Source organism: Heptranchias perlo, chromosome 4, assembly GCF_035084215.1.
Source record: "Heptranchias perlo isolate sHepPer1 chromosome 4, sHepPer1.hap1, whole genome shotgun sequence".
Lineage (NCBI taxonomy): Eukaryota > Metazoa > Chordata > Chondrichthyes > Hexanchiformes > Hexanchidae > Heptranchias > Heptranchias perlo.
Genome location: NC_090328.1, coordinates 26,076,896 through 26,103,346, shown reverse-complemented (window position 1 = coordinate 26,103,346; position 26,451 = coordinate 26,076,896). Strand labels below are relative to the sequence as shown.

Sequence of the window (26,451 nt, the reverse complement as noted above, 5' to 3'; positions counted from 1 at the left end):
CGTCTTACAACTTCACTGTACAGTATCAACTACTGCCTATAATCTGTGCATAACCCATTTTCACAAGTTTCAATTGCTTCAGCCATCCATAAGTCACACAAGTCTCCAAGGCAAGTTAACTATTTTACGTTAAATTTATTTGAACAAAAACTCATTGTAGATTGGCTGACAGTCACACAAACAGATGGAGCATTTTCATATGATCAGATTTCATGCTACAAATTAATTATGCTTTCAATATAGCACGTGTCCAAACACTGAATTCAAGAGGTGCCAATAAAAGTGATGCAGAGTTAACTGTAACATGTACAGCTTTGGATTTTATTCCAAATTAATGAAGTAAAACAAAGTTACACAGGGAGAGATTTAGCAATCTTTATACATTCAATAATGTGTGATGTAAAAAAGACAAATCATCTTCCTCTTTTATAATGTAGTCTACAAAGTAGAGATTTATATGCAATGTGAAATTTGAAGTCAAAGTACTGGGATTCTAACATTCTACCTATAAAAATGTGATTAAATTTGCACCATATGCAGTATGAAATGATAGGCACGAGTCAACAGCATTTCAGCAAGATTCAAACTGAACTGAACTATATTCAAGTTTTATATAATTTGGTTGCAGGAATGAGACTCTTCGATTTCATTAAAACCACCAACAATCTTGGTAGTCTCCCAATCGGAAACGGTTAAGATAGTAGACACACAGACATTTCAAACCAAAAATAAACATGCTATTAGGAAACATATCAACAATTCAGAATTGCATGTATAAACTAATTTATCACAAAATGATAGGTACAGTGTTTTAGTTGAGCATTTCTATCATATCTGGGCAGACCAAGACTTGTCCATGTCTGAAGCTGCTCATGTAAGAATTTTGCTTCCAGGCACAGGCTCTAGACAAAGAAACCTAAATCAGTCAAAAGGCAGCATTTCACGTTACAAATACATAAACTCTTAAAGTGTAGGAAGATAATTTTCTTCCCCTCGATACTAGGCAGTCACACCAGAAGCAGATTTGCTATGTTAAATAAAACAAGATAAGCATCTCATTGGGAAAAGGACTGAAACTTGTAATGCACACTATAAAAGGAGAGACAATCAGATACTGCACAGAATACAATGACTTCTATGCTGCTGGAACCAAGAAAATATCTGTTTTGGCCACATTTATTACCGATCCCTGGATGCCCTAACAAGATGGTGGTGGGCCTTCTCACTGAAGTGCAGACCTTGTGCGATGGAGATAGGCAAGGAATTCCAGGATTTTGACTCAAATGGTGATGAAGGAACAGTGGCATATCTTCAAGTCAGGACGGTATGTGACTTGGAGATGATGTTTTTTCCTTTACAGTGGTAGAGGTCATAGACTGGGAAGTATTGTCAAAGCAAGCTTGGCGAGTTGCTGCAGTGCATCCTGTAGATGATACTGCCGCCGGCATGCCAGTGGTGGATAGGTGGATACTGAGTTTAGTGGCGGGGGTACAGATCAAGCAAGCTGCTTCTGGACAGTGCTGAGCTTCTTGAGTATTTTTGCAGTTGCTCCCTTCCAAGCAGGTAGTAAGTATTCAATCACGCTCCTGACTTGAGCCTTGTAGATGATAGCGCAGCATTGAGGGGTCAACAGGTCAGCCAATCATTGCAGAGTACATAGCTTCTGCCCTGCTCTTGTAGCACAGTCTTGACATGATAACATTGCATGATAGAGCATGTCCCTGCTTTCACAGGGACTAGATGAGCTCACAGGTCTTCTCCTGTGTTAATTCCCTCAACGTAGTCCAGCCACTATGTCCTTCAGGGCTTGTTCAGCTTAGTAGTGGTACAATCAACCCACTTGGTGTTAGAACGCAAGAACATAAGAAATAGGAACAGGAGTAGGCCATACGACTCCTCGAGCCTGCTCCGCCACTCATTAAGGTCATGGCTGATCTTCTACCTCAACTCCACTTTCCCACCCTATCCCCATATCCCTCGATTCCCTTAGTATCCAAATATTCATGGATCTCAGTCGTGAACATACTCAACGACTGAGTATCCACAGGCCTCTAGGCTAGAGAATTCCAAAGATTCACAACCTTCTGAAGCGAAGAATTTTTTCCTCATCTCGGTCCTAAATGGCCAACTCCTTATTTTGAGACTATGACCCCTAGTTCTAGACTCTCCAGCCAGGGGAAACAGCCTCAGCATCTACCCTGTCAAGCCCCCTCAGAATTTTATACATTTCAACAAGATCACTGCTCATTCTTCTAAACTCCAGAGAATATAGGCCCATTCTACTCAGTCTCTCCTTATAAGACAACCCTCTCATCCCAGGAATCAATCTAGTGATTGGATATTGAAATCCCCAACCTGGAGTACAATTTGTGCCCTTACTTCCTCAAAGTAGTATTTACCAAGGAGTATTGATTCATCAGTGGGGAGGGGACGAGGGTTAAATAGTGGAGATGGATGGGTGTTCTGGAGTTTGCTCTATTATCCTTTCACAGTGAGGGAGAAATTATATAGCTTGACCTACAGGAAATTTTAAAAGTTCACACACAGGGTCTGTGGAAACAGGCGTGCCTGGACAGAGAATTTTCTCATTCCTTAGTTACTAATGCTGCTAGGTAGACTTTGCCAACACTTTCACCAGATTGAACAGTGAGAACATTAGGTTCCAGCAATAAAAACCTATCATAGAATCTTACATCATAGGAGGAGGCCATTCCACCCATCGTGCCTGTGTCAGCTCTTTGAAATAGCTAATCGATTAATCATACTCCTCTGCTCTTTCTCCTATGTTTCATTCAATCCATACTCTGAAAATTTCCTGATCTCAGCTAAAAAAAAGCACAATAAAACTTGGAGTGAAAAACTGGAAAGGGGCAGAGAGGAGGGGAGGGGAAAGAGGAGGAGCTCAGAGAAAGAAATGGATTGGCACAGCAGCAACATCTGTTCTTGGGTTGGAGATTAAGCACATTGCTAGACTGCAGGGAGCACGTAACCCACAGTGTATTTTGACTGACAGTGTTAGAAAATGGGGAGAAAGAGAAAGGGAGGAAGAGGAAGAGGACTAGATGGGAAACTGTTCCATTCACCAGTAATAACAAAATCAACCTAATTAGAAACAGAATGTTGAACTTTCAAATGCTCAAAAGTAGCTCATGAATCAGTTTGCATCACCCAAATAGCACTTAGGCAGATGGGATCTCCTGCAAATGATTCTACAATACCGTAAACCAGTATCACCACAAAAGTAATAATATTTATTACCTGAAAGAAATAATCACAATATCTTATCTTCGAGGCAGAGGAGAATGCAGCAAGGAAATAATAGTACATTAGACAAGTACTTTCTGCCCCCTTCTCAGGTATTGTTTGAAGTATTTAAACTTTAACATCCAAAAGATCCAATTGTTTAGAGCATTTATATACTAATAGAGCTAAAAATAATCACAACCAATGTTGAACTTGAATTAATGCTGAAGTAGTACATGAATAAACTGGAAGAGTGTGCTTCTACTATATCTCAAATACGGACCAAAAAAATCAATTACTTCCCACCAGGCTATTAGAAATTATTTAAAGATAATTTCAGTAAAGCATTTCCTGATAAACCAATCCAAAAAGGCAGATTCAAGTACTCTGGCTTCAACATGTTTAGACACATAATGCAAGGTTTCTATTAACCACAACATTACATACAATTGTACTTGGATAGTGCAAGTGTCCCTATATTTTGATTAACGAACACTGGACTACTTGTTAGTAGAGCTCAAAACAATGCTCCCAGTAATTTCCTTCTCCCACCTTTTCCTTTTTGGAGACAAACTAAGCTCCAATTTTATATTACTGCTGCTAATTCTCCTAAAAATGCCCTGTCACTACTAAAGTACACATAGAAACATGAAGCAATATGTAATAGTCAAATTGTAAAAGTGAACATGCAGTTGAAACTGGGGGCAAGTCATGGGGCACTGGCACCAGTACTGGGGAAAGAGGGAGCTGTTCCGTTGGGATGGGCTTCACCTGAATCATGCTGGAACCAGTGTTCTAGCAAATCGAATAACTAGGGCGGTAGAGAAGGCTTTGAATTAAATAGAAGAGGGAGGCCTCAGGTGGGGCAAAGTTTAAATTGATAGAGAAAAGAAAGTAGTACACGAAAGTGATGGGGGTAATGATAAACAGAGTGTGTCAGGAAGGGACAGAGTGTACAAACATAAAAGAGTGCACTAGCAAATGGGGCCGGGGTAGGAAAGAATGGTAAAAAGACAAAATTAAAGGTTCTTTAACTGAATGCACGCAGCTTTCGTAATAAGATAGATGAATTGACGGCACAAATTAGACCAGTTAGCCTAACATCAGTAGTGGGGAAAATGCTAGAGTCTATTATAAAAGATGTGATAACAGAATGCTTGGAGGGCATTAACGGGATTGGACAAAGTCAGCATGGGTTTATGAAAGGGAAATCATGCTTAACAAATCTACTGGAGTTTTTTGAGGATGTAACTAGTAGAATAGATAGGGGAGAACCAGTGGATGTGGTGTACTTGGATTTTCAGAAGGCTTTTGATAAGGTCCCACACTAGAGGTTAGTGTGCAAAATTAAAGCACATGGGATTGGGGGGAATATACTGGCATGGATTGAGAATCGGTTGACAGACAGGAAACAGGGAGTAGGAATAAACGGGTCTTTTTCCGGGTGGCAGGCAGTGACTAGTGGGGTATCGCAGGGATCAGTTCTTGGGCCCCAGCTATTCACAATATATATCAACGATTTGGATGAGGGAACTAAATGTAACATTTCCAAGTTTGCAGACGACACAAAGCTGGGGTGGAATGTGAGCTGCGAGGAGGATGCAAAGAGGCACCAATGTGATTTAGACAAGTTGGGTGAGTGGATAAGAACATTGCAGATGCAGTATAATGTGGATAAATGCGAGGTTATCCACTTTGGTTGTAAAAACAGAAAGGCAGATTATCTAAATGGTGATAGATTGGGAAAAGGGGAGGTGCAACAAGGCCTGGATGTCCTTGTATACCAGTCGCTGAAAGCGAGCATTCAGGTGCAGCAAGCAGTTAGGAAGGCGAATGGTATGTTGGCCTTCATTGCAAGAGGATTTGAGTACAGGAGCAGGGATGTCTTACTGCAGTTATACCGGGCCTTGGTGAGACCACATCTGGAGTATTGTGTGCAGTTTTGGTCTCCTTATCTGAGGAAGGATGTCCTTGCCATGGAGGGAGTGCAACAAAGGTTTACCAGACTGACTCCTGGGATGGCAGGACTGACATATGAGGAGAGATTGGGTCAACTAGGCCTATATTCACTAGAGTTTAGAAGAATGAGAGGTGATCTCATCGAAACATATAAAATTCTAACAGGACTAGACAGACTAGATGTAGGGAGGATGGTCCCGATGGCTGAGGAGTCCAGAACCAGGGGTCATAGTCTCAGGATAGGGGGTATGCCATTTGGAACAGAGATGAGGAGAAATTTCTTCACTCAGAGGGTGGTGAACCTGTGGAATTCTCTACCGCAGAAGGCAGCGGAGGCCAAGTCATTAGATGTATTCAAGGACATAGATATATTTCTTAATGCTAAAGGGATCAAGGGATATGGGGAAAAAGTGGGAACAGGGTACTGAGTTAGATGATCAGCCATGAACAGCCATGAATGGCGGAGCAGGCCCGAAGGGCCTAACGGCCTACTCTTGCTCCTATTTTCTATGTTTCTATAAATAGAAAGAAATGGGTATGATCTCGTGGCCATTACGGAGACGTGGATGCAAGGTGACCAAGGTTGGGAGCTAAATATTCAGGGTTATTTAACATTTTGGAAGGATAGGAAAAAAGGTAAAGGTGGTGGGGTAGCTCTTAATAAAAGGATGAAATTGGTATAATAGTAGTGAGAAATGATCTTGGCTCAGAAGATCAAGATGTCAAATCAATTTGGGTGGAGGTAAGAAATAGCAAGGTAAAGAAATCACTGGTGGGAGTAGTATATAGGTCCCCTAACAGTAGCTACACTATAGGGCAAAATATTAACCAGGAAATAAGGGGAACTTGTAAAAAAGGTCAAGCAATAATCATGGGCAATTTTAACTTTCACATAGATTAGACAAATCAAATTGGCAAAAATAGTCCTGAGGAGAAGTTCACAGAGTGTAATAGGGACTGTTTTAGACCAATACATCGGGGAACCATCCAGGGAACAGGCTATTTTGGATCTGGTAATGGGTAACGAAACAGGATTACTTAGTGATCTCAAAGTAAAGGATCCCTTGGGAAGCAGTGATCATAACATGATGAATTTCACATCCAGTTTGAGAGCGAGGATCTTGGGTCTGAAACCACTGTATTAAACTTAAATAAGGGCAATTATAAAGGAATGAAGGTGGAATTGGCTAAAGTGGACTGGGTAAACAGATTAGAGGGTTTGATGGTGGAAAAGCAGTGGCAAACATTTAAAAAGGTATTTTATGACTCAACAAAAATATATCCCTGCGAGGAGGAAAGACTCCACAAAAAGGGTGAACCAACCATGGCTAACTAAGGAAGTCAAGGATGGTATCAGGTTAAAAGAAAAAACATACAACATGGCAAAGATTACTGGTAAGGCTGAAGATTGGGAAAAGTTCAAAAACTAGCAAAGGATGACTAAAAGAATAATGAAGAGGGAGAAAATAAATGAGGAGAGTAAACTTGCAAGAAATATAAAAACTGACAGTAAAAGCTTCTACAAGTATATAAAAAGGAAGAGGGTAGCTGAAGTAGACATTGGTCCCTTAGAGGATGAGACTGGGGAAATAATAATGGAAAACAAGGAAATGGCAGAGGAATTGAACAGATATTTTGTATCTGTCTTCACAGTAGAAGACACCAATAATGTACCAATAACAGTGGAAAATCAAGGGGCAAAGGAGAGGGAGAAACTAAAAACAATCACCATCAACATCCTGGGGGTCACCATTGACCAGAAACTTAACTGGACCAGCCATATAAATACTGTGGCTACAAGAGCAGGTCAGAGGCTAGGTATTCTGCGGCAAGTGACTCACCTCCTGACTCCCCAAAGCCTTTCCACCATCTACAAGGCACAAGTCAGGAGTGTGATGGAATACTCTCCACTTGCCTGGATGAGTGCAGCTCCAACAACACAAGCTCGACACCATCCAAGATAAAGCAGCCCGCTTGATTGGCACCCCATCCACCACCCTAAACATTCACTCCCTTCACCACCGGCGCACTGTGGCTGCAGTGTGTACCATCCATAGGATGCACTGCAGCAACTCGCCAAGGCTCCTTCAGCAGCACCTCCCAAACCCGTGACCTCTACCACGTTGAAGGACAAGAGCAGCAGCCACATGGGACCACCACCACCTGCACGTTCCCCTTCAAGTCACACACCATCCCAACTTGAAAATATATTGCCATTCCTTCATCATCGCTGGGTCAAAATCCTGGAACTCCCTTCCTAATAGCACTGTGGGAGAACCTTCACCACGTGGACTGCAGCAGTTCAAGGCGGCGGCTCACCACCACCTTCTCAAGGGCAATTAGAGATGGGCAATAAATGCCGGCCTCGCCAGCGATGCCCACATCCCATGAATGAATTTTAAAAAAAGAAAAAAAAGTACTAGGTAAACTAATGGGTCTAAAGGCTGACAAGTCCCCTGCACCTGATGGCTTGCATCCGAGGGTCTTAAAGGAAGTGGCTACAGAAATAGTAGATGCATTGGTTGTAATCTTCCAGAATTCACTAGATTCTGGAAAGGTCCCAGTGGATTGGAAAACCGCAAACATAACGCTCCTATTCAAGAAGGGAGTGAGACAGAAAGCAGGTAACTATAGACCAGTTAGCCTAACATCTGTCACTGGGAAAATGCTAGAATCCATTATTAAGGAAGTAGTAGCAGGACATTTGGAGACTCAGAATACAATCAAGGAGAGTACGAAGGGGAAATCATGTCTGAAATTTATTGGAGTTCTTTGAAGAAATAACGGGCAGGGTAGATAAAGGGGAGCTAATGGATGCAGTATATTTGGATTTCCAAAAGGCATTCAATAAGGTGCCACATAAAAGATTACTGCACAAGATAAGAGCTCATGGTGTTGGGGGTAATATACTGGCATGGATAGAAGATTGGCTAACTAACAGAAAACAAAGTGTCGGGATAAAAGGGTCATTTTCAAAATGGCAATCTATAACTAGTGGGGTACCGCAGGGATCAGTGCTGGGGCCTCAACTATTTACAATATACCTCAATGACTTGGATGAAGGAACAGAGTGTATTGTGGCCAAATTTGCTGACGATACAAAGATAGGTGGAAAAGCAAGTTGCGATGAGGACACAAAGTGTCTACAAAGGGATATTGACAAATGGGCAAAAATCTGACAGATGTAATATAATGTTGGAAAATGTGAAGTCATCCACTTTGGGAGGAAAAATAAAAAAGCAAAATATTATTTGAATGGAGAAATGCTACAAAATGCTGCGGTACAGAGGGATCTGGGTGTCCTCACACATGAAATACAAAGTCAAAATACAGGTGCAGCAGGTAATCTGGAAGGCAAATGGAATATTGGCCTTTATTTCTAAGGGGATGGAGTATAAAAGCAGGGAAGCCATGCTCCAACTGTACAGGATGCTGGTGAGACCACAACTGGAGTAATGCATACAGTTCTGGTGCCCTTATTTAAGGTAGGACATACTTGCATTGGAGGCAGTTCAGAGGAGGTTCACTAGGTTGATTCCAGGTATGGAAGGGTTGTCTTATGAAGAAAGATTGAACAGGTTGGGTCTATACTCATTGGAGTTTGGAAGAATGAGAAGAGATCTTATCGAAACATACAAGATTCTGAGGGGACTCGATAGGGTAGATGCTGAGAAGATGTTACCCCTCATGGGGGCATAGTCTCAGAATAAGGGGTTGCCCATTTAAGACAGAAATGAGGAGGAATTTCTTCTCCCAGAGGGTCGTGAATCTTTAGAATTCTTTGCCCCAAAAAGCTGTGGAGGCTGAGTCACTAACTCAGCCTTGAATGTATTCAGACAAATATATCAGCAAGGGAGTCAAAGGATATGGGGAAAGGGTGGGAAAGTGGAGTTGAGGTAAAAATCAGATCAGCCATGATCTCATTAAATGGCAGAACAGGCTCGAGGGGCCGAATGGCCTCCTACTCCTTTCTCTTATGGTCTAAGTCATCCTTCAATCAAGCTACACACCTTTAATGTACAGTGAAATCTGTACAAACACCTCCAAAAAAGACAGACACTAATAATTTACATTTTAAAATATACAAGCTGCACCTTGAAACAACGGACACTCGCAAATTCTGAACTACAGGCAGACTTCAATGCACCAAGTCCATTTACAACTTGACACACGGGACATGTGCAGTGAGGCATAACAGGTGAAACAGCTTTTGAGGAATGGGGAGCTCTTTAGCCAGCATCCATAGCAGCAGAGAAACCACTGTCTCTGGGATTGAATGTTTGCACGGCTCTATCCCAGGAAAGAGCAGTTTCTCTGCCACTTTGGATGCTGGGTAAAGAACTTCCCATTCTACAAAAGCCAGGAACTGTAACGGGCAACATCATATCTCACTCCACATGAAAAATAGACACTTATTTGAGTTACCGTAAATAATAACTGTTAGCCTGGCATCAGGAGTCAGAACGAGGTTACACCGCATCAATTTTAAACAATCATTTCCTGCCTTTTCCATGAAGTTCACCACTGGCTACTACTCAGCGCTGTCACCCGGAGAGTGCAGCTACCGGCTCGGTGGGGGGGGGGGGGGGGGGGTGCAGTGGAGAAGAGAAGAGATTGGTTTCCCCTCTTCGCCTGCTCATGGACGGCCTCCTGGTTCCTTGGACTTCTCAACAGCTACTGGTGTGAAATCACAAATAAAAGACTCACAACTACAGGGTAAATCCAAAAACATTTGTCAACACCACGCTGTCATCGTCAGAATATCACGTGATCATGCCTTCTACCAGAGTTGGCAACCCTACTCCACCAGTACGCCAGGTACTGATGAGCTGGTAACAGTCCCCTACCCACCCACCAGCACTTCAAATATTAGCAGCTGCAGCACATGGAGGGAGGGGGTCCCAGACAGGAGTCTGCTGGTCATTAATCTCCCCCCCCCACCCCCCAGCCTTACAGCAGCCACCTCGCCCTGTGCAGGCTGCCAATGTAGCAGATCTCAGGATCAGTCCTCCCTCAATGGAAAAGGACCCTGGGATAACAATGAACTGGGAAACCCAACGAACAGAAAATGAACTGAAATTACATCTTGACAGGGCTCCAGAATTAGGCACAATCCCAGGCGAGGGCGAAAAAAAGAGGAACTCTACAGGAGATACAGCCAATCCTGGGATATTTAGCTCATCCGGGATTGGCTTATACTGTACATACAATGACCATTTTAAAAATAGGGACATCTGCAAATAAAGTTCCTTAGGTGTCCATAATTTACAGGTTTCACTGCATCAGCTTTAGTGTCACACAGAATGCAAATGCATAAAAAACACTCCAGTAAAACAAACTGACAATTAACAGTACTGTACTAGCATAGCTAAATCACAGCTGACGAAAACACCCCAAACAAATCCAAAAATGAAACAGCAGCTCTGCATGATAGAACAACTCTGCAACTATTCTTTTTTTTGAATAGCCAACAATCATATCATAAAACAAAAACAGAAAATGCTAGCAGATCAGGCAGCATCTGTGGAGAAAAGAGGAGTTGACACTTCAAGTACAGACCCTTTGGCAAATCACAATACAATCTAACTGGGTTTAAAAAGTACTAAAATATTCACTACAAATATGGCCTACTCCTGCTCCCATTTCTTATGTTCATGTAGAGAAGAAATCCAGATCCTCTTCAAAGGACAGATAATCCGGATTTGTCCCGAGACAACAGTATTTCTAGCATCCATACTGTGACTACAACAAGCATTTCTAAAGTACTGCTCACATAAGGGAAGATACAGGTTAACTCAGCAACAAATACCTTTCAGTAGTCAAAATATTGAAGAGTCGCTATCCACAAAGTAATTAAAACACTCTGAACTGTACAGACCTAGGAACTAATTATTACATCTCAAAATAAGCTTAAACAAACAGCAACAATCATCCTATTTCACTTGGTCATTTGGGTCTGACCCACAGGTACCTTCAAAAGATAATTGGTTATAGCATGTCTTTCTTCATCCTTCAACTGCTATTCAGAGTAGCAGTTGAAGGATGAAGAAAGACATGCTATAACCAATTATCCCTTGATGATAATCTGGTTGAGACTGGCCAAACTGGTTTTTTGGGAGAAGCTAGTGTTCCAGTTAGAGATCCAATAATCTAGTGTTGTGGTTAAATCCAGGCTCCAAGTTTACTTCCCTCAAACACACTTCCAGTTCTTTATTGCTACAATTCCACCTTTAGCCAGAAAGGCTGCAAATTATTTTTAAGCCACTTGATTGTTCCTCGAGCTGATCAGTGGCAAACATTGCTTTGAAGCAAGAACGCATAACTTTTCCCCTTCCATCTGTGGCTCAGTAGATAGCACGCTCAGCTGAGTCAGAAAGTTGTGGGTTCAAGTCCCACTCCAGGAACTTGAGCACAAAAGCACAAAATCCAAGCTGATATCACAGTGCAGTACTGGGGGAGTGCTGCACTGTTGGAGGTGCCGTCTTTCAGATGAGATGTTAAAACAGAGCCACATCTGCTTTCTCAGATGGATGTAAAAGGCCCCATGGCACTATTTCGAAGAAGAGCAGGAGAATTTCTCCCCGGTATCCTGGCCAACATTCATCCCTCAACCAACACCACCAAAACAGATTATCTGGTCATTATCACAGCTGTTTGTGGGAGCTTGCTGTGGACAAATTGGCTGCCACATTTCCTACATTACAATGGTTGCTACACTGCAAAAAACTTCATTGATTGTAAAGCACTTTAGGACATCCTGAGATCGTGAAAGGCGCTATACAAATGCAAGTCTTTCTTTTTTTCCTTCCAGAGACTGGGAACAATTATAAAAAGAAAAAAAAAGGCCAACAAGGGAATAATTTGTTGTAATATGAACTCAGTCCTAGAATTACAAGACCAAAGAAATGTAAAATCAATGGAGTCAACTGTTTTAGATGACCCAATACTGACTGCACTCAGCCAGTGTACACTAAATATCAAGCAATTTACAGTATAAAATATATAAAAACTGACCCAGGGTCAGACCCTCATTCTACCTAGTAACCAATCAGCAGCAACCCAGAAGCCGAGTATTCGCCTGTCCACCCAACTGCAGGAACCAAACCCCATAAAGAAAGATCAACATACCAATAAAAGGGGAGAAATTTACCTAATATTCAACCAGAGACACGAGGAAAGTCCATGAATTGCACCCAAAACACATACACAAATATCTTATATTATAATAGAGATACAATGACTTTACTGCCTTAAGTGTCTTAATGCAGAAATATATTGGGGGGGGGGGGGGGCGGGGGGGGGGTAGAGGAGATGCGGTATATCTGAAATGTCATGGATATTGTACACCCTCAGTATAAAACTTAGTTCTCAGAAGCCAAGTATTGTGCATGTTTAAACAAGGTGTGCTCTATAATAAATGCCCCAAAACTTCAAGAGTCAAGTCTGAGTATTCTACAACAGAGAGAGCACTGTAATGGAGAATTTTGTAATAAAAGTGTAGTGCACATGGCTCTTCCTGTCATAACTATAATAAAACTTATCCACCACTAAAAAGCAAACTGCTTTGCCAAATACTCCATTTGGCTGGATATTATGACTTAGCGTGTAGACTATAAAATATCAAACATACCAATGGCTCGTATAGCGAATACACCCTACTCACATTATAAAGCTCTCATTCAGAACGGTGTTACAAAGCTACCGGACGTTAGCTTCTGAACTTTGCAATGTCATGGATCATGCAGTGAAGCATTTTATTGCAACTTGCAAAAATGTCCACCTCCCAAGGACCATGTTATGAAAAGGAGAAAGTTGACAAAACTTTAGATACAAGCTGCAGGGGAGACAGGAGAACATTTTTATCACTGTATGCAACTTCCAGCTGTCTCCACAGGCAGTGAATTCATCACCAGAGGGCATTTTTTCCCTTTCTAAACGTCAATCCTCATCAGAGCATAAGAAATAGGAGCAGGAGTAGGCTTTCCGGCCCCTCGGGCCTGCACGCGGGCACAGATTGCTTCGAAGTGCAACGAAGGTTCACCGGACTGATTCCTGGGATGGCGGGAGTGTCATATGAAGAGAGATTGAATAGACTAGGCCTGTATTCTATAGAGTTAGAAGAATGAGAGGTGATCTCATCGAAACATACAAAATTCTTACAGGGCTCGACAGGGTAGATGCAGGGAGGATGTTTCTCCTGGCTGGGGAGTCTAGAACTAGGGGTCAGCGTCTCGGAATAAGAGGGAGGCCATTTAGGACTGAGATGAGGGGAAATTTCTTCACTCAGAGGGTGATGAATCTTTGGAATTCTCTACCCCAGAGGGCTTTGGAGGCTCAGTCATTGAGTCATTCAAAACAGACACCGATAAGATTTCTAGATATTAAAGGGATATGGGGACGGTGCAGGAAAATGGCATTGAGATAGAAGATCAGCTGTGATCTTATCGAATGGCAGAGCAGGGAGAGTGTCTAACCACCTCCCCTTGACATTCAACGGCATTACCATCGCCGAATCCCCCACCATCAACATCCTGGGGGTCACCATTGACCAGAAACTTAACTGGACCAGCCACAAAAATACTGTGGCTACAAGAGCAGGTCAGAGGCTGGGTATTCTGCGGCAAGTGACTCACCTCCTGACTCCCCAAAGCCTTTCCACCATCTACAAGGCACAAGTCAGGAGTGTAATGGAATACCCTCTACTTGCCTGGATGAGTGCAGCTCCAACAACACTCAAGAAGCTCGACACCATCCAGGACAAAGCAGCCCACTTGATTGACACCCCATCCACTACCCTAAACATTCACTTCCTTCACCATCGGCGCAGCGTGGCTGCAGTGTGTACCATCTACAGGATGCACTGCAGCAACTCATCAAGGCTTCTTCGACAGCATCTCCCAAACCTGCAATCTGTACCACCTAGAAGGACAAGGGAAGCTGGCACATGGGAACACCACCACCTGCACGTTCCCCTCCAAGTCACACACCATCCCAACTTGGAAATAGATCGCTGTTCCTTCATTGTCACTGGGTCAAAATCCTGGAATTCCCTACCTAACAGCACTGTGGGAGAACCTTCACCACACGGACTGCAGTGGTTCCAAGGGGCGGTTCACCACCACCTTCTCAAGGGCAATAAACGCTGGCCTTGCCAGCAATGCCCACATCCCATGAACAAATAAAAAAAAACTCCTTACATGGCAAGTATATTCTCTTAGGTAAGGAGACCAAAATTGTACACAATACTCCAGGTGCGGTCTCACCAAGGCCCTATATAATTGCAGTAAGACATCTTTACTCCTGAAATCAAATCCTCTTGCAATAAAGGCCAACATACCATTTGCCTAACTGCTTGCTGCACCTGCATGTTAGCTTTCAGTGACACATGTACAAGGACACCCAGGTCCCTTTGAACATCAACATTTCCCAATCTCTCACCATTTAAAAAAATACTCGGCATTTCTGTTTATCCTACCAAAGTGGATAAATTCACATTTTTCCACATTATATCCCATCTGCCATGTTCTTGCCCACTCACTTAGCATATCTATATCCCCTTGAAGCCTCTTTGCATCCTCCTCACAACTCACATTCCCACCTAGTTTTGAGTCATCAGCAAACTTGGAAATGTTACATTTGGTCCCCTCATCCAAATCATCGATACATATTGTGAATAGCTGGGGCCCAAGTACCGATCACTGCGGTACCCCACTAGTCAGTCTGCAAATCTGAAGACGACCCGTTTATTCCTACCCTCTGTTTTCTGTCTGTTCTATCCAATTCTCAATCCATGCCAGTATATTACCCCCAATTCCATGTGCTCTAACTTTGTTCACCATCCTGTGTGGGACCTTAATGAAAGCCTTCTGAAAATCCAAATACACCACATCCACTGGTTCCCCCTTATCTATTCTACTAGTTACATCCTCAAAGAACTCCAATAGGTTTGTCAAACATGATTTCCCTTCATAAATCCATGTTGACTCTGCCAAATCCTATTATTATTTTCTAAGTGTCCTGTTATCACATCCTTTATATGGATTCTAGCCTTTTCCCTACTATTGATGTCAAGCTAACAGGTCTGTAGTTCCGTTTTCTCTCTCCCTCCTTTCTTAAAATAGTGGGGTTACATTTGCTACCCTCCAATCTGCAGGAACCATTCCAGAATCTATAGAATTTTGGAAGATGACAACCAATGCATCCACTATCTCTATAGCTACCTCTATCAAAACCCTGGGATGTCGATCATCAGGTCCTTGGGATTTATCAAGTTTCAGTCCCATTAATTTCTCTACTACTTTTTTTTTTACTAATACTAATTTCTTTCAGTTCCTCATTCTCGCCAGACCCTTTGTTCTCTAGTATTTCTGGGAGGTTTTGTGTCTTCTTCCGTGAAGACAGACACAAAAGTATTTGTTAAATTTCTCATTATGCTACAGGGAGTCTACAACACAGGAACAGACCATTCGGACCAATTGGTCCATGCCAGCATTTATGCTCCACATGAGCCTCCTCCCACCCTACTTCAGCTAACCCTGCCACCATATCTTTCTATTCCTTTCTCCCTCGTGTACATATCTAGCTTCCCCTTAAATGCATCTATGCTATTTGCCAATTCTTACCACTCTTTGGGTAAAGAAGTTTCTCCTGAATTCCCTATTGGATTTATTAGTGACTGTCTTATATTTACGGCCTCTCATTTTGGACTCCCCCACAAATGAAAATATTTTCTCTACATCTACCATATTAAAACCTTGCTTTATCTTATATACCTCTATCAAGTCACCCCTCAGCCTTTTCTAGAGAAAAGAGCACCAGCCTGTTCAGCCTTTCCTGATAAGTATATCCTCTCAGTTCTGGTATCATCCTTGTGAATTTTTTTTGCACCATGTCTCTATATCCTTTTTATAACGTAGAGACCAGAACCGCGCACAGTATTCCAAGTGTGGTCTAACCAAGGTTCTATACAAGTTGAACATAACGTCTCTGCTTAATTCTATCCCTTTGGAAATGAACCAGTGTGCTTGGTTTGCCTTTTTTTTTAAAAATGGCCTTATTAACCCTCGTCACTACTTTTAGAGATTTGTGTATCTGTACCCAGAGATCCATTTGCTCCTCTACCCATTTAGAATTATCTAAGCAGTATGTGGCCTCCTTATTCTTCCTTCCAAAATGCACCACCTCACATTTATCTATATTGAAATTCATTTGCCAATTACATGCCCATTCTGCAAGTTTATTAATGTCTTCTTGCATTTTGACACATTCTTCCTTTGCATTGACGCATTCTTCCTTTGCATTAACTACACCCACCCCCAATTTCATGTTGTTCGCAAATATTGAAATTGTAGTTCCGATTCCAAATCGTTAATGTAAGTCGTGAACAACAGTGGTCCCAGCACCAAACCCTGTGGAACACCATTTCCCACCTTTTACTAGTCCGAGTAGCTACTCTTAACCCCTAATCTCTGTTTTCTGTTTGGTAGTCAGCTTGCCATCCATTCTGCTACCTGTCCCCTGACTCCACACGCTCTGACCTTAGTTATGAGTCGACAATGCAGTACCGTATCAAAGGTCCTTTGAAAATCCAAATATATTACATGTACTGCATTACCCTTGTCTACTCATTCTGTCACTTCTTCAAAAAATTCAATAAGGTTGGTGAAGCATGACTTTCCCTTCTGAAATCATGCTGACTACTCTTTATGCTCTCCTTCACCAGCTCGGTGTATGTAAGTAGTTTAGGGTACAAATTACATTGCTGGATGGGATAGGTTTGTGAACATAAGAAATAGGAGCAGGAGTAGGCCAATCAGCCCCTCGAGCCTGCTCCGCCATTCAATAAGATCATGGCTGATCTGATCCTAACCTCAAATCTAAATTCATGTCCAATTTCCTGTAACCCCTAATTCCCTTTACTTCTAGGAAACTGTCTATTTCTGTTTTAAATTTATTTAATGATGTAGCTTCCACAGCTTCCTGGGACAGCAAATTCCACAGACCTACTACCCTCTGAGTGAAGAAGTTTCTCCTCATCTCCGTTTTGAAAGAGCAGCCCCTTATTCTAAGATTATGCCCCCTAGTTCTAGTGAAGCCCCAAAGGAAAGCTCAGCTACCAGGACATGCTAATTCTGGACCAGGCCAGATAGTAACACTCCCCTAAGTGCAAAACCAGGGCTAGGATTTTAAACGGTGGATAATAAAACCTATTATCAATTCATTATATAAAAACTGATCACCACTGCCTCATGTTTGAGACCAACAGCAGAACAGGTACAGTTAAAACCAAGCAAACTTAAGACTAATGTACAGAGCCTCTCAACTACTTTTTTGCTTCATTTTGTTGAGCTTCATAATTAACTGCCAGTTTGCTATCAGCTCAATAATTTATATAATGGCTCAATAACTTTTTTTCCTTGGGCCTCTACCACCCTAATACACATCATCAGCCGAGAATCCACATTTACACAAGTAAAGAATCTTCCTATGACTGACTTTAAAAGTGGCTCTGAAAGCCATTTTTCCCAGGTAACTAGGAGATTGAACATTAATATTTGATCAGGTTGCAGCATTGGAATGACCATGTCAAAATCATATGTCTCACAAAATGACTCCCGGCAGTCCAGGAAGGGGGTACAATGAATTGTACCACTAGCAGCTCAAGATTAGTTAAGACCTTTTTAAAACATTTAATGTTTCAAAGCCAACATCTCACATAAATTTCAATATTAAAAGCAATGAAATTCAATAACTATTTTGAACACAAATCATAGCTTTTTTTCCTCTTCACAAATAATCAGATATTAGTATCTTAACTGGATTTATTGACATTCATAAAACTAGGAATACTTATTTTTAAAAAAGCAAAATTGCATTTATATGGCACTTTATCACATCCTCAGAATGCCCAATTGCTTTGCAACTGACGAATGAGTTTTGAAGTGCAGTCTCCCATTGTTATACGAGCAAAAAATGTAACGGGGTTGAAAATGATGATTGGGTGAGACTCCAAAAAAAAAGGGAGGTAAGCAATTCTGGATTTAATTTGACACTTTTACAACAGTATTTTGTTTTTTTAAATACATAAATTTAACTTTGTAAATATTCAAAATTGTTGGTGCAATCCACTTCACTTACACACTGTGTGCAATTATATTCCTCTATTCTTCAATTCTGCATATGTAGTGAGTGAACTCTACCAATGGCTTAGCTAGCTGATCTCAGCCATGGGGCTGCACTGCAGAAATGGTAGGGACGGAAGAGATGGAGAAGACAAAAATAATCAATGTTCCTGCTCCAGTTCACTATTTAGTGACCTCTGCTTGAAAGCCTCCATGCGTGCATGTGTGTCAAGAAAGTTAACGTTTAGATTCAGTTATGACACCAGTCACTGTAAAATATGAGTTAGGTCTAAGAGAGCCACTGGCACCCATGTAACTGTACCCCAGCATAACTCACCATCTTCAAGTGATAAGCAAAGAAAATTAAAATGTAAGTGTACACAGGCAATTTTCTGTTATGTGCAAGTCTTTTTCAGTCCACAGTCCCACAAATAGCAATGATTTGGTCATTTTTCATTAACCTAGAGATCAATGTGTAAATATTCTGCAATCCAAAACATTAAAAAACACTTATGTACAAACGTGAGCTGGATTTTTATAAATCAGCTAATCTTAGCAGTAAATAACAATTCCTAAACTAAACTGTTTCTTCAGTTTTCTATTAGACAAGTACAAGAAATTAATCTGTGCAATTATGCCTTTTAAAACACTACTTGTTAACTGATGCGTGCTATACTGCCGCATTTCAACTTCCCTCATTATTCCTGGACACACGTCCAGAGTATAACTAAAAGGACTGACCTTGCTGGTCAGAATCTTCTGGTCTTGATGGATTTGGAGCCACAGGCAATGGTCTAGGAGGCCGTGGCTTGGGAGTTGGTGGTGAAATTTTCCTGAAACCATGAAACTCTACGTAAGTTCCTGGGAAATCTCCCCTTTCCTGTGTTGTTTCGTTTATGCCAGTGAGCCAGCCAATCTCATCTGGTTTTGCCTCATCTCCCTCGCTGAAACCCAGGGCCATCAGGGTATTTTTAGTGACAATCAGTACATCACCAGGATGTAAATCAATGTCTTCTTCTCGCTCCTTTTTGTACTCATATAGAGCTCTATATTGATATCCATCAGCACTCATTTTCTCTGTTGTTATAGATGCAAAACATACAAGCAGCAGAAGGGCAGGTTGGTGCTTTTACCCTTTAGATACACACCAGGTGATGAATTTCAAAAATTACAGGTGTACATGCTCTTCAAGTGAAAATTAATTCACCCAATAAAGTATCTGCCAACTGCTTGCTTACATTCAAAATTTTTTTTTAACAGTTTTGTGCCATTTCCTTCAAAAATATGCAATCTTGCTCTTCAAAAATAAAAATGATCTTCGTTTTTTGTGTTCTTCTTGATTGTATCAGCACATTCTCAAAAAGTAGGATTCCACAGCTGATCAGTTTGACGTATCTTTCTGGTACTTTAGCCACAAAATGTCCGTCAGTCAACAACAAACTATTATTGGCCTGTGACCAGTTCTGACCTAAAAAAGAAGGGAAATTTGTTTTGTTTTTTTTAAAAAAAGCAATTTAAAAAGCAATGTTTCGTATACAAAGGCAATTTGTTAATAACTCACTCAGATCTAGATGGCGGCTCTAAATCCACATTTATAAATTTGAATTTGTTCCAAAAAATTGTAGATATTACAATTTACAACTTTACAAACCAGTTTAATACCAAGGTCCAACTTCATGCAAGTGGACCTTCTGAGGTAGGCCAGTGATACCAAAAAAAGGGAACAAACTGGCATGTAGATATTGGCTAGCATTTACACTGTAACAGGAACCAACTGAAACCATTGCAAAACTACTTGGTGCTGACCTCATTTTACTATTGAGTTTGGAGTAATTTTAAGAATATTAGATTTTTGAGACAAGACTGTGTAAAACCGTGATACAATATCCATTTCCAAAGTACAGTTTAACATGGGGTATTACTGCAACTTCAAAATGTTGCACCTCTTGATTTTGGTTTTACAGTATAGAAACAAACTGATCTTTTAATGTACAAAAAGCAGTTAAATGTGAATTCTGCACTTCTCTTGACCCAAATACACTAGACAGGAATTTGATAGTGTTTTTTTGGGGTGCTACATTTAAAAGAAATGCCATTTTAACAGTAGTAACATTTGATCATCCATGCAAACCAGGAACAAAATGAGAACAAGGTCAGTGTGGTAACAAAAATGACTCGGTCGTGACAATCCAGGAGTTAAACTGAAGGAACAATGGAAATCCAATGTAGTACTAAATTTTAATTTTATATATATATATATAAAATTATCAGATGGTAAACATCTGAAAAACTGGAGCTGGAGATGCCGTAGGACTAACAATTCATCAATGTCAGGTCACGGTGATGAAATCAAAATCAAACTATTGATTTTTGTTTACTCAGCAACAGGATTAATGGTAAACTAGTACAAATATATAAAGGAATCTTTTATCAATGCATACAAAAAACAATTTTTATCATTGACTAGTCCTTAAAAAGGACCAATAGAGGGAAGCTGCAATCTGAAAATGGAAGTTAGCAAGAAAGGCAAATGTCTCCCAGAGCGCTGCAGCATGTGGATTTGATTACTCACAGAGAAGCTCAAAAATTCAGTACATTGTACATTTCTGAAAAAAAATCTCTTTAGATGTGGGGAGAGTTGCAAAAGAAAAATCTCACTCAAAAATGTTGATTTTTTTTCAAATTATGTTCATAAAATAAATGTAAACATAGTTTGAAAATTGTAAAAGTTCACTTTTGTCAAATTAGTATACAAATATGACAGCATTGGAGTCTCATCCAAACCAAAAGTCAATTATGACTGGAGCTATTAAGTTTAAAAAGAAACTTCAAATTCAACTCTTCATTCCCATAACTCAGTAAGTAATTAAAAGGCTTTATGTTGCTCAAAGAAAACGAGTCTACAATCTATTGCATCCATATTTCTTGTGCAAAAAAAAGCAAAAGCGGCCTTATGCACAAAAGCGTACAGTAATTCGAACCGCCGCAGATCAATCCATATGGTCTGCATTAATGTAGATACGTGGTCAGCATATGCTCGCAGAAAGAGACTTCAGTTCTTTTTTTCCACTACAATTATTTTCAAAATCAAACTTTTAAAAAATGAATTGAAAGTGATCCAATACGACTGTTACATTAGAGTACAAATCAACCAAAGTAGTGCTGATCAAAGGACCGTTTTAGCTCCACGATCTTGGATAATGAGTTTAAAAAATTAAATGGTTTAAGAACGGGATATGGATGTGAATTATTGCTTAGTCCGGACAACAACAAAAAACTTTCTGCTCGCTTTGCATTCCCGATCTCAGGAATGTGGGTGATTTCCCCTCAGAACTTACCCCTTTCTCCTCCCCCAATAAATGGGCGAAACAGGTCGTTAATCGCTTGCTACGGTCACTACCCTCAACCAACTCACCCCAATTAAACCCGACCCCTACAGACAGCCTCCTCCCTCCCCTCCCTCCGGCCGGACAAGTCAGAGCCTGACAGAAGACGGGATGGCCAGGCCGCGCTTCCATCCCGCTCCCTGCGCCGCACGCACATTCCGCAGGAACGAAAACAGGGTCCTCGGCTCCAAACCCCCGCCCGGGCGCCGCAGCCACGTTCCGACGGAAAGACCGATCGGATGAGCGGTGAGTGAGGGAAGAGAAGGGAGGCCCAGGTCCGCCGCCGCCGCCGCTCCGCGGGCTCCACACAAGGCTCACTTGCGTCCCCTTCACTTTTGTTTTTTTTTAAAAAAAACCAGTAACCGCCGTTTACCTGATGACAACATAAACCAGGCCCGGTCCGAGCGAGCGCTCGCGCTCCCTCCGACTCAGCTCCGGCTCGCGATCTCCAGTCCGCGCAGCTCCGCCCAGAGGAAGACAGTATTTGTTCGGCGCGACACGCCCCCTTCCGCTTTGCCGACCGCCTATTGGTCAGTTTCATCACGATAGCGGCTCCTCGCTTGTCAATCATCGAGTCCAGTCTGATGACCGGGCTCCAAACTCCTGCAGTTGCCTCTTTTGTGTTGATGAACCCGCCGGGAGACCTCTGGGGTCGCCTCAGTGTTTTGCCAATGGACTCGATGGACCGAATGGTCTCCTTCTGTGCTGTAACGATTCGAATAGAAATCTAACAAAAGTGCCTCCTTTTTAGAGGGGCACAAAATAAAGAAACTTAGCCGATTAAATCGAATGTAAGGAATCTTACAACACCAGGTTATAGTCCAACAGTTTTATTTGAAAATCACAAGCTTTCGGAGGCTTTCTCCTTTGTCAGGTGAGTGTGGGATTCCTTGAAAGTTACCGCATATATAGTCAGAGAACAATGCCTGGTGATTACAGATAATCTTTCCAACTGCCTGTTATCAAGGCAATCAAAGGAATTGAATAGTGTTCAGACAGAGAGACATTAGATACAAGACTACTGAATATACAAACGGCCAGAACCAAAGACAGAGAGAGAGAGAGAGAAACATCCGAAAGGAAGAGAGAGAGAATGTCCAGTTGTATTAAAAACAGATAACTTTTTTTTCCACTGGTGGGGTTACGTGTAGCGTGACATAAACCCAAGATCCCGGTTGAGGCCGTCCTCATGGGTGCGGAACTTGGCTATCAATTTCTGCTCGACGATTTTGCGTTGTCGTGTGTCTCGAAGGCCGCCTTGGAGAACGCTTACCCGAAGATCGGTGGCTGAATGTCCTTGACAGAATGCTGTTGCTGATGTCAACTACGCCCTCCAGTCCCTGCGGTGCCCACTGGTCGCAGAAGGTTTCAAGCGCACCAACAGACACCGCATGCTCCTTCTCCAGGCCACCTGGGCGCAGACGAGACCGCAGAAGAGAGGTAGGCAGTCAAAGCGACCACACCCCGCGGGGTCGCGTCCAACCTGGACCGGTGAATTGCCACCTAGGCCAGGCCCAGGAGCAGACCCACGAGAGGTCCTCCGACTTGCCCGTCCCCCTATGCATCGAGAGTGGCCAAAGATCAGGAGTGTGAGACTAAAGTGCAACCAGAAGTTGAGGAACAGCCCCTTCAAATAGTGGAAGAGGGGCTGCAACCTCTCACACTCCATGGGCTCAATTTTAAAACGGAGCCGGGAAGGTGGGGGGGGGGGGTCAAACAGAGGTTAGGAAAACCCATTAGTACGGGTTTCCTGGATGTCCTTACGATTTTGACGTAGAGGGTTTTTTTTGTAGGTTTCCCATCCGACTGACCGGCTGATTGACAGGCTGGTCTCAATCAGACTGGAGACCAGCCAGGGAGAGGACGTCTTCAGGTAAGTCTGCAGGTAAGTCTTTGTTTGTATGGATGGGGGGGCATGGGTGCGCAAGGGGCATGGGTGGGCATAGGTTGGCATAGGTGGGCATGGACAGGCATAGGTGGGCACAGATGGGCATAGGTTGGCAAGGGGGTCACAGTCATGGGGGATGGGATCGGGTCAGTCATGGGGGGGGGTGTCGGGGTTGGGGGGCATCATGGGGTCCGCAATCATTGAGGGGGTCGTGCAGGTAGGCTTGTTGGGCCTGGGGGAAGCTCTCCAGCTTCTCCAGGCCCACAAGCTGTGCCTTTCTATGCACCTACCTGTTAGTCTCGGGCCTTCTCGCCTCCTTTCACGAGGCGTAAAACAGAAGGCCCGGGAATCCCGGCCCCCCGGGGTTGAAATCAGAATTGGAGAAAAATGGAGGCTTGAAGCCTCCTTGAAATGTTTTAAGGCCCGACCCACCTCCCGGGAGCGGGTTGGTCGCCCACCCCTCGTCCCGCCCCAGTGAAAACTGGAAATGGGTGGGTTGGGGGCAGGTCTGAAATGGTGGCAATTTTCAATGCCCCCCCCCACCCCCAACCCACCTGTTTTTTATTTTGAAAATAGAGCCCCAGGCATATATGAAACACAAGTTTATTTTTTGAAGTGCAATTACTATTATCAAGAAAACACTCGGCTGTATTTGTATTGTTTAAGCCATTAATATAAACCTATGTTTAATTATCTTCTATGATCTTAATTTTAGACCCCTCCCCTTACTGCTTTAGGTGCACTTCTGATGGAGAGCTCCCAAGCCTCTGAGGTGCTGCTCTTTGACAACCATATTATAGACTTATACAGTGCCTTTGAGGTAGCAAAATATTCAAAGGCACTCCACAAAGAAGTCGGGATACTCAGGAGTAGTTTGGGAGGAACATTAAGGGAACAGTTGAAGACTTACGTTTTGAGGAAGCTTTTGAAAGTGAAGAGCAAGGAAGAGGGTTTTATGGAATGAGTACCAGAATGATTGAAAGTTCTGGTGGTGGACTAGAATGAAAAGAGAACCACAGAAGACTTAGGAAGTGACTTGCTGTGATTCAACCTTAGTCTTTCTCTATTTCTAGGGCTACTGTGGTTCATGTTTTTCTATGCAACAGCACTTCAAAGTATTGGATTTCATGTGAACAGATCAGTGCATAAAACTGCATTTAATTCTATTTATTGGGAGCCATAAGTGAAGTTGAACAAGACATAACAAAGAACATAAGAGAAATCAACAGTGAGAACAGTCCACCTGCCTCATCAAAGCTCATTTGTGTAGTACTTTCCAAGTCCCTCTCTGCCAACTCAGGTGGATGTACAAAAATCAAATGGCATTATTCGAAGAAAAGCAGGTAGTTCTCTTGGTCTCCTAATCAACATTCTTCCCTCAACCAACGCCACTAGAAACAAAATTATCTGGTAGTTGATTCATTTGCTGCTTGTGGGACCTTTTTGTGAGCAAACTTCCGACATAAAAACAGTGACTGCTCTTCAAAAGTGAACCATTGGCTGTGGGACATCCTGAGGAAGTGATAGGCCACCATTTAAATGCAAGTTCTTTCTTTCTTAAATTAATTCTTCTACTATGGTATCTAATTGCATTTTAAGCAATCTCTATTTTTTGCTTCAATTTCTTATTAATAAATGTTTGGAATGATTTACTAAGTAAAGTGCAACTGTTCTAAACGTACTTTTCATTCACTTATATTTAAAGCCAATGGTTTTACTCTCTCTCTGTACTTTGAAGTAATAATCTGGGTTTAATTTATCTTTCTACACCGTTCAATATTTTACTAGCAGATCTCTCATGACATGATAAGTTGGAGTAAATACTGGTTGATAACAATAGGGATGTTTATGCCATGTAGGGTATTACATCAGGGCCAACGATTTAATGTTAAATTAAGTGATAGTCTAGGATTTTTACTGATGCGTTGGGAATTTAATTCCATGACGCTCCATTATTCTGTGAAAACTATAAATAAGTGATATATTTTATATTCTCTTATCTGCATTTTTAATTTTTATCCTTTACCAGTTTTAAAACTGAGAATATACTGCAAGATGGTATGCAATATTTACCAGTTGGAGATAGATATCTGGTATTTAGTAGTGTTGGGCCAGGGAAGTGGCTGCACTGGGGCAGTCCTGTGCTTTGCTAGCACTGAGGAATAGTTCAGGGTTTTGCCAGCAATGGGGCAAGATCAGGGGTTATGGTCCTAGAGTTTGATAACACACTGCAGTGGGACTGAGGGGGTTTGGCAGCATGAGTGGGATCCTTTGATCTGGCTTCACTGTGGAAGTATACATGGGGTTTGGCAGAACGATGGGAAGGGAGCCTGAGGTATGGCAGATCTAGCAGGTAGAATGTGGCGTTTGATTTATTGATGAATTTGTAGTGTCTGTCGGCAGTAAGGGGACGGTAAGCCTTACAGTATCGGGAGCAATCAGGGCACCCCTGATTTGGTGGCACTGGTTTGTAACTTTCTAATAAATCTCTAAAAGCACTAAAGTTGGTGTGTTGAGATTGTTTCCTGGAAATGTATCCCTGTGTCTGTCTATCTCTCTCCATCTGCATGTGTGTGTGTGTGTGTGTGTGTGTGTCGCTCTCTCTGTCTCACAGGTGTCTGTAATTAAAATATTTATATTTTCTAACTATTAACAAAACGCAGGTGATAATTAGAGATTTTCTCTTTATTTTCAAAATTCAAATTGCTTGTTTATAATTTTTCTTTAAACTCAATGTAGGATAAGGAAAGACACATTGTATATGTCTGTGTGTCTTCTCAGCTTAATACTCTTTCTGAAGTTTACAGAATAATTATTATTCAACCACCAACTAAAGCTACAACAGGTATGAAAT

At 41.9% G+C, this 26,451-nt stretch overlaps 1 protein-coding gene and 1 long non-coding RNA gene across 4 annotated transcripts in view; one reads left to right on the top strand and one right to left on the bottom strand.

Annotated features, from left to right (window-relative positions):
- Positions 1–22,162, bottom strand: part of pik3r1 (phosphoinositide-3-kinase, regulatory subunit 1 (alpha)) — a 106,912-nt gene extending 84,750 nt beyond the window's left edge. The window contains exons 1-2 of the mRNA XM_067982632.1: positions 22,083–22,162; positions 19,065–19,791 (exon numbers count right to left, since the gene is read on the bottom strand). Of these exons, the coding sequence (XP_067838733.1) occupies positions 19,065–19,395 (331 nt within the window). The 5' untranslated portion in view covers positions 19,396–19,791; positions 22,083–22,162. The remainder of the gene's footprint in view (positions 1–19,064; positions 19,792–22,082) is intronic.
- An 85-nt stretch (positions 22,163–22,247) lies between these two features.
- On the top strand, positions 22,248–26,100 carry LOC137320445 (uncharacterized). Of its 3 annotated transcripts, none has more exons than XR_010962529.1 (3): positions 22,248–22,583; positions 23,503–23,582; positions 24,335–26,100. It is a non-coding gene; the product is annotated as an uncharacterized lncRNA (long non-coding RNA). The 3 variants fall into 3 exon arrangements; XR_010962528.1 differs by having other exon boundaries at positions 23,503–23,594; XR_010962530.1 differs by lacking the exon at positions 22,248–22,583 and adding an exon at positions 22,627–23,149 and having other exon boundaries at positions 23,503–23,594.
- Positions 26,101–26,451: the final 351 nt, after the last annotated feature.